The sequence below is a fragment of the Aspergillus sydowii genome (genome assembly GCF_001890705.1).
Source record: "Aspergillus sydowii CBS 593.65 unplaced genomic scaffold ASPSYscaffold_3, whole genome shotgun sequence".
NCBI classification, from domain to species: domain Eukaryota; kingdom Fungi; phylum Ascomycota; class Eurotiomycetes; order Eurotiales; family Aspergillaceae; genus Aspergillus; species Aspergillus sydowii.
The window spans coordinates 1,218,119-1,234,090 of NW_024467861.1; the positions used below are offsets into that span (position 1 = coordinate 1,218,119).

Consider the following 15,972-nt stretch of genomic DNA (forward strand, 5'->3'; position numbering starts at 1 on the left):
CTCAATCTTCAAGGCGCAAAACGACAAAGTTCAACCACATCAGTGGCCGGGTTGGTTGCGCCAGCCTGGAGAAACTGTGTTAACGAAAGCCACGTGGAGAAGATACCATGGATGAAGGCAACATACCACCGGCACCACCGCCACGGTAAGTTTGTCCTTCAGGACGGTCAGGGCGGTTGTAGCCACCACGACCCTGGAAACCGCCGTTGCGAGGGTTGGATCTTTCCGAAGCCTTGTCCACGCGGATCGTACGACCGTCAAATCTGGAGGTGGGGTAAGTATTTAGATCCAACAGGGTCAGCAAACTGATAGTCTGATCTAGCACGCACTCTTGGTTGTTCATGTTATCCATGGCAGTTTGCGCCTCAGCTTCAGTGGAGAACCGGACGAAACCGAACCCACGGCTGCGCAGGGTATCATGGTCCTTGACAACGACCTGACATATGTGAATACTGGCTCATTCGCAAAAAGAGAGGGGTGGGACGGCATGAAGCTGGCGCTCCAGGCACGATACGTACAGCTTCTTCGATGGCTCCGAACTGCGAGAATCCCTCGCGTAGAGTTTCATCGGTGGTGTGCCATGCGAGGCCGCTAGTTGGGCGGTTTTTGTCAGTTGGGGGCGTCATCAACCCGATGAAAAGGGAGGAAGAGGCATTGAGGAAAGGTGATGACCAAAAGAGACGGAACAGACAGACCCAATGAATAGCTTGGCCATCTTGGTGAACTGGAGGGACAGTCAGTTGTCTGGCACCGGAGGCTGAGTTCAGGAGCTGCAATCACCAGATGGGCGCAACAGAGTTTAGGACGACAGAGTGCGAGAACAGCAGACCAGGCCGTGATGAGGGGATGGACGAAGGAAGACGAAACTCCGGGAAGGAAAAGAATTTAGTCAAGAGGGGTGGCACTAGTTGGACTGGGGACGAAAATGTTGTGTCAAGCCCACTTGCTCAACTATTTATTATTCACTGTGCTGTTGAGCGATGCGGTGCAGGGAAAACTCCGCCCTCGAATTAATTTACAGTCGGTGCCGGCGCGCGGACTGTGGACACGGGGAGGAAGCTACAGGAGAGTTCCGGCGACTGTCTGCAGTGCCAATCTGCGCAGGAATCGATACCCTCCACGGATGAGGCGAAAGGCAGACACCGGAGCACGAAAGCACAGTCCGGCAGAGCGGGGGAAGGGGATTGGCGGCACAGCGGCGCAAGTGCTGTGATGGGATGCAGAGATAGCCAAGTCACATTTTGGAGGGGTTGCTCAGTCCTTTCTCGCCAATAGCCTCAGAGCGTTCGGCCCAGGTGGCCTTTTCCTCGCTCGCCACAAAAATTGCGACGAATCGGCGGGCGAGAGGGGGGGATTTCTCATGTCCTGGTAGTAAGGCGACGTCGAGATAGCGGGGTTGGCTCCCGTTCTGAATTTCTGGTTGTTCCTCTTTCCCCTTTTGTTCTCCGTGCTGCTACTGGCGGCCGTCGCTTTCCTCAGTTCGTCGTAGTGACGTGCACTAGCTGCGACTAAGTCTGCACATGCAGCTCAAGTCAGATTTTATCGCTATCAAGCTGCAAACTTTATGCTGCGCAAATGGCGGGTGCTCCTGTCTAGGCCCTGGCGGGGAGGCTAGACCACGGCTGGCGAGACGGCATTGCTTTCTTTATACAGCATATATTTTGATGCATTCTCACGTCGACAAATTCCGTAGATTTCACCTTCCCTGCCCATTACCTCCTCGCACTGAGGAATTTGCGCAAAGTAAATCTGTGGACTCTGCAAGGAAACCACGTTGGGTCTCAAATCAACTCATCTAGCACCATGGAAAACAGCTCAATCGGGTGCATTCCATCTAATGCCCGGAGGTACAACCAACAGCCTGCTGTTAAACAGCTCTGTTTCCCCATCCCGTTCGCGTTCGGCACCATTTTCTCCCCACTCTTTTCTGCTCGCCTTATAAACACTTGACTTTTCCTGGCCGTTTCTATCCATTTTATCAACCGCCATGCTGTCGTGGAACATGGACGAAGCAAGCAGGAATTTGATTCTCCAGCTCCTAACACAAGACGCACTGGAGGAGTCCAACAGGCACAAGGGGAAACAGAGGGCTGGGGTGTTTACGGACGGTGAGTTGGCTGTGCAAGAGTGGTCTAGTCAGCTCAACCAGTCCTCCATATTTATTCAAGATCACCAAATGGCGTTAAGCATGGCCAATGCCGTATCTGAAGACGGCGTCGCTCTCACTCTTGCAGCCCAGGAAGAGGATAGAGCGTTTGCGGACCGGAGGTTTGCTTTCAAACTCGCTGGCAAAACCCCGCCGGCAAATGAACAGCCCTCGGTGCACGAACAACCTTTGAGGCTCATTGATACTGTGTTATCAGAAGGATTCGCTTCTCAGATAGATGCCCAAGACGAATTTTTGCGGGAAAACTACCCTAATAAAAGACGATGTGTGGCCGAAAGCTCCAAGGCCGCGGAGAGTCGTCAATGTATCGCGGGAGTGCAGGCTGAGTGCGCGGCCTGCAACGACAAAAAGCCTGCTTACGACATGATTCAGGCACCTTGCTCACATTCGTTCTGCAATGATTGCATAATTCACTTGGTCAAGGACGCCCTCAAAGACCAGTCGCTCTTCCCTCCCAGATGCTGCCGCATACCAATACCCCCACCAGAGTTGAAGAAACACCTCGACGCGGAACTTGTCAGGAGCTTTGAAGAGAAAGAAATTGAAAACAACGATCCTTACCGAACATACTGTTCAAACGCCCACTGTGCGAAATATATACCCCCTCCACGAGTAGACGGATACGTCGCCACTTGCCACACATGCTGCGCGAGAACATGCACTTTGTGCAAACGACTTGCCCACGGCGGTCCATGTATTGACGAAGATAATGAAATAATGGAATTAGCGAAGCGATCTGGGTGGCAGCAATGCCCACACTGTCATCACCTAATTGAATTGAATACGGGCTGCAACCATATCACGTAAGGAAACTAACGGTGCTTCTATAGTACTATGCTAACATTCTCTACCCCTTAGATGCCGCTGCCGGTATGAATTCTGTTACCTCTGTACTGCGAAGTGGAAAACCTGCGGTTGTGCAAGATGGGATGAGGATAGGCTGTATGATAGGGCTCGCGTGGTTGCAGCTCGAAATGCTGAGAGGCCACCTGCACAAGAAGATGTTAGGGAAGTGGTGGAAAGAATACGAGGGGCTCCCTGTCAGTATCAACACGCCGTTGTTTGGAGACGTATCGAGGCTCCGGAGGGTGATGATGAGGATGAAGACAGTGACGACGAAGACAGTGATGATGACGGGTTTGAGTGTGATATTTGCGGCGACGTGCTTCCGGATTTTATATTGGAATGCCCTAACTGCGAGGTACGGGCATGCCTGCGCTGCAAACAGTATCGCCTATAGATGCGATGGGATGCTGCCCAAACTTTGAAAACATCCACCTGCGAGGATCTGACTAGAAACTCCTGGGAGGCAAGCAGGATTGGCATGATTTATATGTGTAAGTATTTTATGGTTTGTACTAATGGCAGAACCTCATATCGCTCTGGAGCCGATGTTTTCACAATACTGGACCTGCATAATGTATAGATAGGAAATTCTGGGGGTCCAATTATTTATTACTATAAGTGATAATTATCAGAAGAGGTTGGTACCTGGGTACCTACCACCTATCCGATGTCTTTGCTGCCGTAGGAGCTCCGTACTTCCTTCCTTTTCTTTTGATGGGCCCCATTCCCTTTGGTACCGCACCCACGTCATTGCTGTTATCTACCTACTTGAAGTACAATGAGACGACAGATTGGCGGCCAACATAGCTCCAGTTCCACCGATAACAGTCTCCGACTTTATGGTTGTAGCCGACGAGCAGAGATTCCGCAGCTGGCTGTCGCAATTGCACGAAGCGGAGCCGGTCATTCTACAGAGCGATAATCAGCCTTCTGCAAAATTCATTTACGATGGTATGCTTTTTTGAGCCCAAAAGGAATGTCTAGTATATTCCAGACCTTTTTTGACTCACGTTGATAGGAGTTCCCATTGAAAAGCAGATCCCGGGCGTAAGCCTCATTCCTCAAAGGCGATCTCCACGAGCAAGAAGATGGCAACTAACCCGTCTTGAGCCCAAATACTTTGAGCAGCCATGTTTATCGAGGCCCACGACAAAAGGAACCGAATCCGGGTTTTCAAGAATAGAGAGGAACGGGTATAAACGCATCCCAAGAGCGAAGACCAAAGAGGACCGGTACGAGTATAAGGGCAAGAGTTCGGTGGAGAACGATAGAAGTACAACTGCGCAGACAAGAAAGCAATCTAGACAAAAAAGGAAACATACCATCAATGAAGATTTTCAGGCTTCGAATGTGCCATCGGGCCGGTTGACGGTACCTACCTATAAGTCGATCTGGACGAGACAATGTTAACCATTTCTTAGCTTCATTCTGCTACGAATTTGGGGATTTTCAACAGAGGCAAAAGATCATCTCCTGTCAAGACTCGTGGTAAGAATACCAATTTCAGCTGCAGGAACTTTTATACTTAGTGATATGGGTACTGTCTAGTGCCTGACCAGGGCTTCTCCGAGACCAAGTTCCTGAGCAAAACACCTATTGATGCACAAAAAGATGCCTTTCTTCAACGTGAGAAAACAAACTTGCTCAATTACGACCTTGAAATAAAGCATATCAGCCAAGCCCAAGGAGAAACCGAAGGAACCCTTGAGCAACAGCCATCAGTTGAGAACATAACATTGGATCTTGATGATACTGCTATAAGACATGCGCCTGGCAAACAAGAAGAGACAATAAGTAGCCGACTACTCTGTTATGGGGGAGAGCAAAAAAGCCCTTGCGAGAAACCCATGGTCTACCCCCCGATGGAAGAGGAATCGCTATCAGCTGCAGACATCGTAGCCGAATCTAGCACCATGGGACTGTTAGACTTCAATATGCACTCATCGAATGAAAATGTTATCACAAATCCGGAAAAGGCATACTGGACCCTAGAGGATCTCAAGAGTATTATGCAGCAAAGGATATCTTCATGGGAGCCAGAAGATGAAGACAGTACGACGACTCCTGGTTCTCGGCTGCAGACAGGCTCACGAAAACGAAAGCATACATCGACCCAGGACAAGGAGAACATCCATGCAAAGTTGACGAAAAGAAGAAAATCCCAGGGATACGGTCAGGGAGTTGAAATCGACCCGAGTGACAGAAGTACGAGCCCCCGAACCGCAGCTTTGGACCCTTGTTCATTTTCTGGCTCGTGCATTGATCTTCCTCTAGGGAGGCCTCGTCCTGCGCACGGGCAGGTAGATTACGCCATGAAGGAGGAATCATCTCAGCCTCAGCGCCCTTGCCTCAGCAGAGGAGTGGGTTCCGTATACGGCGAAGATACATCGTTCATTTCTCAGGCGTTTGAGGCTGCATATGAGGCAATCATGCGGTCAGAACAAGATGCGCCATTTGATGTATCGGAATGCGTGCCGACGATTAAGGCCACTATCAGTAGCAATCATGGGAATGTTCCACCGCATACTCCTTGGGGGTGGGGCTTTAAGGACGACGAGATATTGAACCTTTCCCATATCGGGCAGGAGGCGCTTCTTGCTGGTCAGGAAGCCAGCGAAACGGCCGTTTATACAACCCCGAGCGGAAATTGCGAGCGACACCTTTCATATTCTAGGGAACCTTGTACCAACCAGGAAGCTCTACTTCCCATAGAGAAGGTCTCGCCTATGGATTCAGCGCAAGTACGAGAATGGAAGGAACCCGAACCAAATAAGTTGGATTATGTGACAATTGACCCAATGAGAAACTTTTGGCGCCAAAACAAATTATATTAAGCTCACCTGGTGGCATCCTGTGCAGACCATGGCCACAAGGAGGGTTGTACACTGTATATGGGCTATATGGGCTATTCTGTTTGTATAGCACGATGGCTGGCGGACTGATAGCAACAGTGTTGTCGATACACCCCATTAGCTTTAGGTAAGTATTTGCTCATTGATCTCATCAGAAGCGACGAAGCTAATGGGTATCGCTGTTGAAGGATTTAAGTCTTGGTTTGAGGCACGGACTGTGGTACCGAAGCTCAGGTTACGAAGCAATGCTAGTCTACCTTTGGAGCTGCAGATATCCTCAGAACATTGTGATCTTCATTTCAATAGGCTGGAAATGCCCGGAAATATTTAACCCGTTTGCCCAGACACCAGCAGCTACTGATCCAGTTTGCTTACTGAGAATTTGGGGTGCGTGAGATGGAGGCTGGAGCACGCTTGATGCCTATTGGAGTCTGTATATTTTGGACCCGGGCGAACGGTAGACTAATGCAGCGCACAGGCTCTCAAAGCTGTCGAATTCATTTATTTGCATGTTTGCTTTTTATACAATATTACTCTTCCTTTCTAACCCCGGAAAGGAAAGAGACCAAGGACAGGGATCCAAATATCGGGGTACGTACTACAAAAGGGAAGTTTAAAACTTGTCGGGTGCTTTTGTTGCTTCTGTCATTGGTTTGCTCCCGGATCTTCATTGATTTCTGGCCCTCGGGGCTGAACGTAGCGCCCTTCAACTTGCATTGGACCCAGGAACCTGGTTGTCGGGTTGGCGCCTGCCTAAAGTAGTCGTAGTAGTGCCCTTCCACTGTGAAGACGAGCACAATCTCCAGCTGGTCGGTTCCTCCTTCCTGCAGCTTGGCTGAAACTCCGTCCTGCATCTGCTCGCATCCAGAACGGCCTACTCCCCTTTCTCCCTATCAGACATACACCAAGGTATGGACCTCATCCAATTGTGGCCGTCGAGTACACCGCAAGTCTGAGTCTAGACAGGGGTCTTGTTGACGGGGTAAAGCCGAGAGGTGAGTGGTTACCAATGCAATGGACAAGTGTTGATCGTAAGTACTTTTATCTCAGCTGATCTTTTGCTTTCAGGGAGACAACAGGCAGGGAACCCTCCTTCCCGCACCGGCCTTGGTGAGCTAGTCCTCTGGGTGGTAGGAATTCAGAAAACAGAATACATATAAAAGGAGCGGTGCTGACCGGATACTGCAATGCCATTCAAAGACCCTGTCCCACTCTTTTTTTTGACAACCTGCGCCAAGGCAATCCACACTCCTGAGACCCATTGACATTTGAACTCGCGTCTTCGTCCTACGAATAAATATGGCTACATTGTTTTCGAAAAAGCCCTTAACCAAACAAAACCTCGAACAACACAGCCAGCTTGTTCCCATCGTAAGTTTATCTTTTTCTTTTAACTTGTCTGTGTTCAAACACGAGCTTGCCCTAACTCAAGGCATTAATTTAATAGCAAAATGCCACCGAGTCTGTCACCACGTGGTTGGAAAAGGTCATGGCGGAAGAGGAGACCCACCGTTCATCTTCCCGGATGAGCAAGACCCTCTTCGACATGCAACTGCAGGCTGGAGATGCTGATATTGATGACTATTTGGAGTGTCTTGAACAAGGGATGCGGTCCTCCTTCACTGCCGCCACAACGGATGCGGATCATCTCAAGATGTTTGAGCAGCAGCGTCCTTTCATGTACATCGAAGCGCCACTAGAGCGGTTCCTCACCCCTGGATCCAGCGACCCAAGCTACTTCAGTCGTCCCACCCTAGCAAACATGGGATTTCGATATGAGGCAAAAGAGAGGACTGGTATGGTTCGCAGTCATGGGAAGGCTACAAAGGAGAAGGCTCCTCATGCGCCAGAGACATCGTCTAGGTAATTTCGAATACTTAGGCTCATTGTGCTGTATTGCATGCCGACATTTTCCACATAATATACCTATGGCAGATATGGCTGTTGATGTCATACCTGGCTTTACGTTCTCTGCAAAATGGAAGACAATTGTGTATTGACTATTGCATTAATTGGGTATAATTAGCGTAGCACGCTTGTATAGATGTCACTTCGACAGACGAGTCTGCCCTTTAAGTCAAGACAACGCCGTTCTTTCTATGCCAAAGCCTGCAACTGACCATCCGAACAGAGTCACAGACGCTCCGATTACTATACAACCGTAAAGCCACTAGATCTTCAAAACTTTCAGCACGACGCTTAACCTAGCGACGCACCGCAGAATATTGCTGTATATCTAACCATCCACCAACGCCGGCTCACAACGACGCAAAAGTCTTCACGCTCCCAGCCCTCGGCCCAGACCCCTTCTCCACTACCCCATCAATTGGGTATTTCCACTCCATGAATCTCGTCCAACCTATTCGAACACGGCTGGTTAGCACAAATCCTCAACCGATTCAGGCGAATCACAATACGTTGCGGGGAAATGAAGAAGCAAAGCAAGATGACATACTCCAATAAGCACATTTCCTCCCCAAAAACTTCCCAACAAACGGCACAATCACCATCGTGAGCAGAAGCTCCAGCTGCTCGATGCTTTCCTGCCACTCGGCCTCAGCATCGGAATAATCAGAGAGCGTCTCGAGGTCAGACGCGGATGTGGTTTCGGAAGGGAGCGAGGCTATTTCGTCGCCGAGCGAATCTACGCTGGTGTAGCTGAGACCGCGGGAGCGCGGGGAGGGGGTTGACGATGTTGGAGTTGGGAGGATGTAGGAGGAGTCGGAGACGGAGGCGGAACCGGAGGTGGACATCTTGGTTGTAGTGTTGTAGTGCCCAGTAGGGTTCAGGTTGGACGATTGACTGGTTTGATAGAGGTGAAGGTGTTGAGCGGTGATGTATTGCGGAGTTCAACGGGGGTTGTTTTGGGTTGTTGATGAAGAGCGGGGATTTGTTGGGCCGGGGAACCTGTGGTGGAAAAGAAAACGAGAGAAAGAGATCGAGATGTTGATTTGTCAAGCAGTGGCCTGCCTACCGCTTGAATGAGGATCGCAGCATTAGATGTATGGGTTCTAGGAAGATGAGGTTTCAGAAGCGCAAGCCGGCAAGCAGCCTGTATGCGGCCTTGCTGCCTGAGGTGTTTAGTAGCCAGGTTCAATATCACGTGCGAGTATGGTGGTAATACGATTACAGAGCTTGAGTCATCTCCGCCACGTGACCTTCCTCCGCGATAACAGGCTTGCCATCGAACTCAAAGCAACTGCGGAAAGGCGAGATATCGACATTGCAAAAGCACTCATTTCTCTTCTCTACAGGGTAAGAAGCTACTTTTTCCTTGGACATAGGTGTGGTAGTTGCTACATACCACATCTTTCTTGCCTCAAATCCTCCCATGATGGCGGAGACTGTACGTCACACACCCTTGTTTTCTCTGCTGTACTTTTACCGATCGCCCACATTTTCTTGTGCACTTTCCAGCCGCTGATTGAAGGTGCTGCCACTTACTGTTCTGCCCAACTTCCGCGTGCTTGGCTACTGTTTCTGCGCTGGAGGAGAATACCTTTCAATTCTCTTCTCTCTCTTACACTTTAGCCCTCTGCCCGCCTTTCAAAATTCCTTGGCGTCTCTGGGTTTTTATTTCTTCCCCCACTAACGTGTTATCTGGACTGGCTCCATACAGGCCGAACCTACGATTCAAAAACAACGCAAGTCCGTCGCATTCAGTGAAGGAACCATCATTATGGATACAAACGGCGAAGTCACACAGCAGCTGGAGAAGCCTGTCGAGGAGCAAGGTACGGAAATTACCGTCGAGACCAGCACTCCCCTCCTCCATCGGACATCGAGTCTAACATAATACCGACCCAACAGGAGACAAGGCCGTCGACGAAGTAACCGACCTATTCAAGGGTCTTTCAAAAAAGAAGAAGACCAAGAAGACCAAGGACAGCGAAGCCGCCGACGACGAGTCCTCACCCGCTCCCGCCGCCGACGGCGAATTCGACCCCACAGCCCTGAAGAAGAAGAAGAAGACGAAGAAGCCCAAGGACCCCGCCGACTTCGAAGCTAAGCTCGCTGAGGCCGGTCTCGCAGAGAAGGAGGCAGAGAGCAAAGAGGAAGAGGTGCCCGAGGGCGACCTTGAAGCCGGCACAGGCATCTGGGCCCACGACGCCACCCAAGCTATCCCCTACTCCCTGCTCGTCTCCCGATTCTTCTCCCTCGTCCAGAGCCACCACCCCGATCTGTTGTCGAGCGGTACCAAGTCGTACAAGATTCCCCCACCGCAGTGTCTGCGTGAGGGTAACAGACGTACTATCTTCGCCAACATTGCTGATATCTGCAAGCGTATGAAGCGGTCCGACGACCACGTCATGCAGTTCTTGTTCGCGGAATTGGGTACCAGTGGTAGTGTTGATGGAAGCAGACGTCTCGTTATCAAGGGTCGTTTCCAGCAGAAGCAGATTGAGAACGTTCTCAGACGGTATATCGGTATGTTACCTCCCTCAATGTGTATCAACATCAGGATCTAACCTGAATTAGTCGAGTACGTCACTTGCAAGACCTGCCGCAGTCCCGACACAGAGCTCAACAAAGGAGAGAACCGTCTGTACTTCGTTACCTGCAACTCGTGCGGATCCCGTCGTTCCGTCGCCGCCATCAAGACCGGTTTCCGTGGACAAGTCGGCCGCAGAAGAAGACAGGGTTAAACTGTGGGTTAGGTTCCGGTTCCGGTTCCGCAGGGGATCTGCTACTAGGACGTACGCCTGGGGGTAGAGGAGATAAGAAGATCTTCTTTTTTTCCATCTCCTTCCTCTTTCTATCTATCAATCTCTTGGCGAATGGAGGCATCTCTTCGTTTTCTCTTCTCTCTCTCGTTCTCTTTCTTCCATGTAAAGACATATTGATCTCTTGATTGAATTTGGATGATTGTTGTCTGGGGAGATGGGGTGATATTGAGTTTACGGGGAGTGAATTTACAGCCGCGGCGCGGTTGTGCTGTGGTTGAATGAACAAAAAGCGGAGATGGCGATATCATTAGAATGGCATGACTGACAAGTATATGGAATGATATGACGGTTTATAGTATCTATTACTGGTTTTCACCTCTCAAAGTAAATTCAATTGTCCTTGAAATCTTTAGGGTATTGGAAAAATTGCAACATGATAATAACCCAGAAGAATATTGACAGTGTGTATGGTAGAGCACAGGATACTTGTTCATGCTAACAGAAAAGACAGGCAGGGTACACGCTACATAACTCATAGACGGAAGGCTATATAAGGGAATGTCATGGTATACGGATGATGGTCGAGCGAGCCGCTCAACGTAACTTCGCAGCACCAATCTGCATGGCGAAGGCCGCCACGTTACGGGTTTGGAGATATACAGTGCCGGGTCCGATGAATTTACAGGCCAAGCCCTCTCCTGCACTGATGTTGGAAAGGATACCACCGGAAGCCACACGCTCGAGCTTATACTTGCAATTCCAAGCTACAAGATGACCGTTGTTGATAAAATATGTTTCGCCGTCCGCAAGCTGGATATACAAACTCATTAGCATGACGAAAACCACATCCGGATAGAGCGAAATTACTTACGTCCTTCTTAAGGATTGCGCCAAAACTCTGTATCCAGACTAGACCAGTCCCATGGAAGTTGTATATCCATAAGCCTTCGCCAGAGAAGAATGTCTTGGACAAGCTCTGGGCTTTGTGGTCATGCTTTACACCACTTGTTGCGGCGAGAAATGCATCCCGGCCGATTTGCCATTGCTGCGGTGGCGAAAGTCGGATGACGGTAACATCACCAAGGACAGTTGGAGCAATCAAGAGCTCTCCTGGCCCGGTATACTCGGACATAGCCATCTCACCCCCCGATATGAGTTTCACTAAACCAAAGTTGATTGTACCTTTCAGTGTCATTGTGGGAGACATGCCAATCATGACACCTAGTATCGATTAGCATTGGAAAGGAATTGTACAACGTTTAGATCAAACCTGGTTTCACATGAAGCGGGCACCCAACAGCCAGCTGAAGGGTAAGGACTGTGTTGCAATCTCGATGACTGATACGGTAACTGCCACCATTGAAGGTTCCAACATCATCCGGGGTTGTGGAGGTGACTCCTACAAAGGACCCCCCACCGAGTGACTGAGATGTTCCATGGGAGGCTTGGGGCGGTGTTGGTGCTGAAGCTATCGGCTGGGCATAGCCTTTTTCATTGAATGGGGGAGGTGGTGATTGAGGAAGGGCCGTATTCGCAGCATATGCTGCAGCATTTTGGGAGGCGAAGCTCTTCTCGGTGGAAGGGCTCACGGATGGCGGAGGAGGAAACTCTGTCTGTGGAGCTTGTTGTGCTGGAGGAGGAGGATAACTGAAATTTGGCGGAGGAAAACCGGGCGATGGCTGAGCCACTGGGAGAGCTATAAAGTATGTGAGACATCGTTCAGTAGGCCTAGGGCCCCGGGTGCCGTACTTCCAGCTTTTTGAATTTCTGCGAGATGGTTAGACACCAACTAACAGAAAGCCGGTAAAAAGAAGACACAAACGTACGAGCGTACTGAGCTCCTTGAGTTGGAGGAGGGGGATAGTGCATTGGATGTTGTGACATGGTGAAATAACGAGAAGTTCTGCAAGCACTCAATGCCCGCAATATCTATATCTTCTAGGCACTGTTAAATATGCCCAAGAGAAAAGCGCAAAGCACCTACACAACAGCGGACGAGTGTTTCCCAGGAAATCGAAACGAGGGAACAAACAGAACGAGAGCGAGAAGAGCATCCTGTTTAAAAGCTCCCAGTCTCACCGTGGGGCCGCTCCTGCTCCTACTACTGCATGGTCTCCCCAGTGGCCGTCACTGGGCGCTTAGACGATGCATCTGAATGGTAGATCGTACGCCAATTGGCTTCGGCGGTTTGGCGCCAGCGTCCAGGCCAAGGTCCCAAGCATGAGGAGTTGACGGCACAGCGCTGGTGGGGAAAATACTGAATTAAAGAAAGAGGATTGGCCGCTGACTCTGATAATTCTCGTTTCAAATTGTCATTCCAATGTAACGAATTTGCGCCCCCGAAGTGCGGGCACCCGCCGACAACTAGCATCTATGCAGCTTCCAAAATAGCTACAATCGATGCAAGTCCCCTTGCCTTTGCCATATCAAGTGCCGTTCCGTCCATATTATTTTTATGTTCTTTATTGGCACCGCTGCTTAATAAAAGACAGACAAGCTCCTCGGACTGTACGGTAATCGCAAGCATCAATGCCGTACTGTCTTGGAAGTCTGTGGCATTGACGTTGGCTCCTCTCTCTATCAGGAGGCTGACCATTTCCAGATGGCCACCGACCACGGACGAGATGAGAGGGGTGCGCCCGTCGGTCGCAATACATTCAATATCTGCCCCCCGCTCGAGAAGTATGGCAGCGCAGGCTAATTGGTTCTCTGTGCAGGCGGAGTACAAAGCTGTATGCCCAAACATATTACGCATCTCGAGATCTGCCCCATAGTCGAGGAGTAGAACCAGAAAATCCTCGCGGCCTTGAATGGCGGCGAAGCTTAAGGATGCCAGTTTATTCATCGCAGAGCTTGAGTTCACATCAGCTCCGTGCATAAGCAATTTCTTCGTCGCTTCCATATTCCCGGTTGCAACTAACTCCATTAGAGCCGTACAACCCTCATTCCCAATCGCATCAATATCTGCACCCAGTCGACAGAGAGTCTGAATAGTCGAATCCGAGTGGCTTTGCGCCGCACGCACGAATGCTCTCATGGCTTGATGGGGAAACTGCTGCCCAACCTCCGCCCATCTGGCCAAAAACCAGTAGCGGAGGGCCGTTTGCTCATTTGAGTTGACCCATTCAAGACATTCAGCCAGGTACAAATCATCGTCATTTTGGTAATCGCCCTGAAGCTCGACCACCCGCTCGGGATCCAAGGAAGCCAGAACCATAAGCGGTGCAATGCCAGGCTCCATGTGGTCAACGCTGGTACGGATCGTTTGTAGGGTCAAGTTCCTTGAATGTCCGACCGATTCTAGAAAACCAATCATTCCCTGCTGGCCTAGCCTGTTGGAAATATGCCATATAGCCCATCCCAGCTGGCGAGAGAAATTAGCCCACCATTCCCTTCGGTTGTGTGAGCCCATCCAGTTCGAGGGCCGCGGGCTTCGAAGGTCTCTGAAGAACCTAAATCTAGTATCACACTGAAGGAGGGTTTTGGAAATTTCGAAGCCCTTGTCTCGAATGTTTGGCTTTCTAGTAAGTATTGCTCGCTGACAGAGAAGACCGAGTTCGTATATAGAATTTTCAGATTCGTCACCTTCGCATCGCATGGAGAGCCATTGAAGGATGGAAAATGCATCATCCCAGTTCCCGTTAGAGATAAGCTTTTGGACGCGCTGTCGTACAGTGACCGTATCGCCTGCAAGCGCGGGAAGAAGACTCAGACGGTTAAGGACCGGCACAACACATAGCAAAGCATCCTCCCTTGAGCCTAGGTTTCCAGATTCGAAGCAGTTTACAAGTTCATCGACGTCAGAGCTTTGGGCCAGAAAGCCGGTCTGAGGGACCGGAAGGATATCAACCTCACCGCTGAGAGACTTGATTCCTGCGAGTATACTCATGAGAAACTGGATGTAGATGTCCTGCGCAGCCATAAGCTCCAAGCTGTTTTCGGTTTTCACAACAAGAATTTCTTTGCTATCCGGGCGGCTGTCAGAATAATAACCAAAACTCTGCTCTGAAAAGGATATCATCTGGGGTGACACCATCATAGCTTCCCTTTGGCGATAGATCCATTTGTGGAAATATAGATCCGTTGCTTCAGCGCTGGCCTCGGCCTTAGTCAAACCCAAGGCTCGCCCTAGGCCTTTCTGTAGCCATTTCGGATCTGACTTCAACAATGAAAATGTCCAAAGCCCTAATATTGCTTCCAACTCGTTCTCGTCAACCTTCCATTGAAGCGTATCGTCTGACCGTGTAAGCGTAATAGAGTACGTCTCCAGCGGAGAACCCATGGACTTGTGATTGTATTGACAAGCGAAGGAGAGCTCAAAACTGCAGGTGCTACTGGGAACCTCCTTCCATCTTGCGACGACCTCCATTGTCATCTCGATCGTGCTTGCCAAATCCTGAGCCACCTTCCGGATTGGAAGATCGTCCCAGTCCATACTTGGGTGGCGACTGCAGGAAGTGAGCTTTGCCAGTTGAGCCCTGGTTTGTATGAGTCTTGCTCCAAGACCAGAAGTGTGGATTGACGTTTGTGAGGAGCCGTCTGTCGAACATGATCCAGACCGTGACCGCGCGGTGTGGTGCACGGGGCTCGATACTAAACGGAAGGACTCAACGTTCTCAAGCTGATACGCGAAGCAATCCAATTCTTGTTGATTGTGGGAAAATACCTCCCGGTCCTCCTTGCTAAACCGGTTCCCCTCCGAACCGATTCGCTTAGTTCTCAGCAGTGTGCGTACCACAGCCATGAGAAGGGTAGATCCAACATCTGCAACTATAACGGATGGATGCAGGCCACGGAGCCCAACGAATTGTGCAATGAATCCGGTAGCAGTAAGGAAGATTGTGAAGATGAGGAAGGGCCGTCTGCCTTTTGGTGTAGGGCCGCGGACGGATTTTGTGTATGTCAAGTGTCGCGTGTTTGATGAGTACGGGCCTTCGTCAACAGCAAGGAAAGCCCCAAAATCCTGATCTCCAATTGACTGCCGCCCTGGCTGCAGCCAGTATATTTTACTTGGCTTTGTTGAGTATAAGTAGCTCTCGCTTGATGACCGTTCTATCAGGAAGGCACATAGAAACATGCCCAGACTAAGGGATACCGAGCCGTAAAAATAGAGCGGGAGAGCATAGTTGGCGCGTGAATTCTCGTCGTCTTCGAAAAATCTGGGATACCAGAAGACCGTCATGGCCGCATACATAAGTGTACCTGGTTCCACATTAGTAAAAAGAAACGCCTTGATACCCAACAAAGGAAGAACATGCCTCCTTGTAGGGCTATCCCCATTAAAGCTGCCAGGTAGAACCACGCAATTCTCCTACGCTTAATACCCTTATTCAAAGATAAGTTCGGTATGTCAAGCTCAGGGAGGGAATGAAGCCCTTTCTCAGGCTGGATCTCTTCTCCTTCAGCGGACCAAGCACCATCCTCAAGGGCATCTCGCAGA

At 50.1% G+C, this 15,972-nt stretch overlaps 6 protein-coding genes across 6 annotated transcripts; 3 read left to right on the forward strand and 3 right to left on the reverse strand.

Annotated features, from left to right (window-relative positions):
- Positions 1–39: 39 nt before the first annotated feature.
- ASPSYDRAFT_29285 (RNA recognition motif domain-containing protein) lies at positions 40–715 on the reverse strand (the record flags this gene model as incomplete). The annotated part of the gene is made up of 5 exons (XM_040844627.1): positions 40–65; positions 127–263; positions 330–436; positions 519–591; positions 696–715. The coding sequence occupies 5 exons, from the start codon at positions 713–715 to the stop codon at positions 40–42; spliced, it is 363 nt and encodes a 120-aa protein (XP_040704568.1).
- Positions 716–1,987: 1,272 nt separating this feature from the next.
- ASPSYDRAFT_87339 (E3 ubiquitin-protein ligase) lies at positions 1,988–5,847 on the forward strand (the record flags this gene model as incomplete). Its single annotated transcript, XM_040851822.1, has 4 exons — positions 1,988–2,970; positions 3,026–3,368; positions 4,435–4,501; positions 4,562–5,847. The coding sequence occupies 4 exons, from the start codon at positions 1,988–1,990 to the stop codon at positions 5,845–5,847; spliced, it is 2,679 nt and encodes an 892-aa protein (XP_040704569.1).
- A 1,317-nt stretch (positions 5,848–7,164) lies between these two features.
- On the forward strand, positions 7,165–7,732 carry ASPSYDRAFT_87340 (uncharacterized protein; the record flags this gene model as incomplete). The annotated part of the gene is made up of 2 exons (XM_040851823.1): positions 7,165–7,236; positions 7,313–7,732. 2 exons carry the CDS (start codon positions 7,165–7,167, stop codon positions 7,730–7,732), a joined length of 492 nt encoding a protein of 163 aa, XP_040704570.1.
- A 104-nt stretch (positions 7,733–7,836) lies between these two features.
- Positions 7,837–8,912, reverse strand: ASPSYDRAFT_42545 (uncharacterized protein). The gene is made up of 2 exons (XM_040846473.1): positions 8,321–8,912; positions 7,837–8,224 (listed from the first exon to the last, which is right to left on the reverse strand). The coding sequence occupies exons 1-2, from the start codon at positions 8,616–8,618 to the stop codon at positions 8,124–8,126; spliced, it is 399 nt and encodes a 132-aa protein (XP_040704571.1). The 5' UTR covers positions 8,619–8,912; the 3' UTR covers positions 7,837–8,123.
- A 164-nt stretch (positions 8,913–9,076) lies between these two features.
- Positions 9,077–10,819, forward strand: ASPSYDRAFT_764509 (translation initiation factor eIF2 subunit beta). The gene is made up of 4 exons (XM_040850857.1): positions 9,077–9,120; positions 9,468–9,599; positions 9,676–10,293; positions 10,345–10,819. Exons 2-4 carry the CDS (start codon positions 9,545–9,547, stop codon positions 10,509–10,511), a joined length of 840 nt encoding a protein of 279 aa, XP_040704572.1. The 5' UTR covers positions 9,077–9,120; positions 9,468–9,544; the 3' UTR covers positions 10,512–10,819.
- Positions 10,820–11,121: 302 nt separating this feature from the next.
- ASPSYDRAFT_42547 (AIM24 family protein) lies at positions 11,122–12,598 on the reverse strand. Its single transcript, XM_040846474.1, has 5 exons — positions 12,359–12,598; positions 12,282–12,299; positions 11,803–12,228; positions 11,404–11,753; positions 11,122–11,342 (listed from the first exon to the last, which is right to left on the reverse strand). Exons 1-5 carry the CDS (start codon positions 12,414–12,416, stop codon positions 11,127–11,129), a joined length of 1,068 nt encoding a protein of 355 aa, XP_040704573.1. The 5' UTR covers positions 12,417–12,598; the 3' UTR covers positions 11,122–11,126.
- Positions 12,599–15,972: the final 3,374 nt, after the last annotated feature.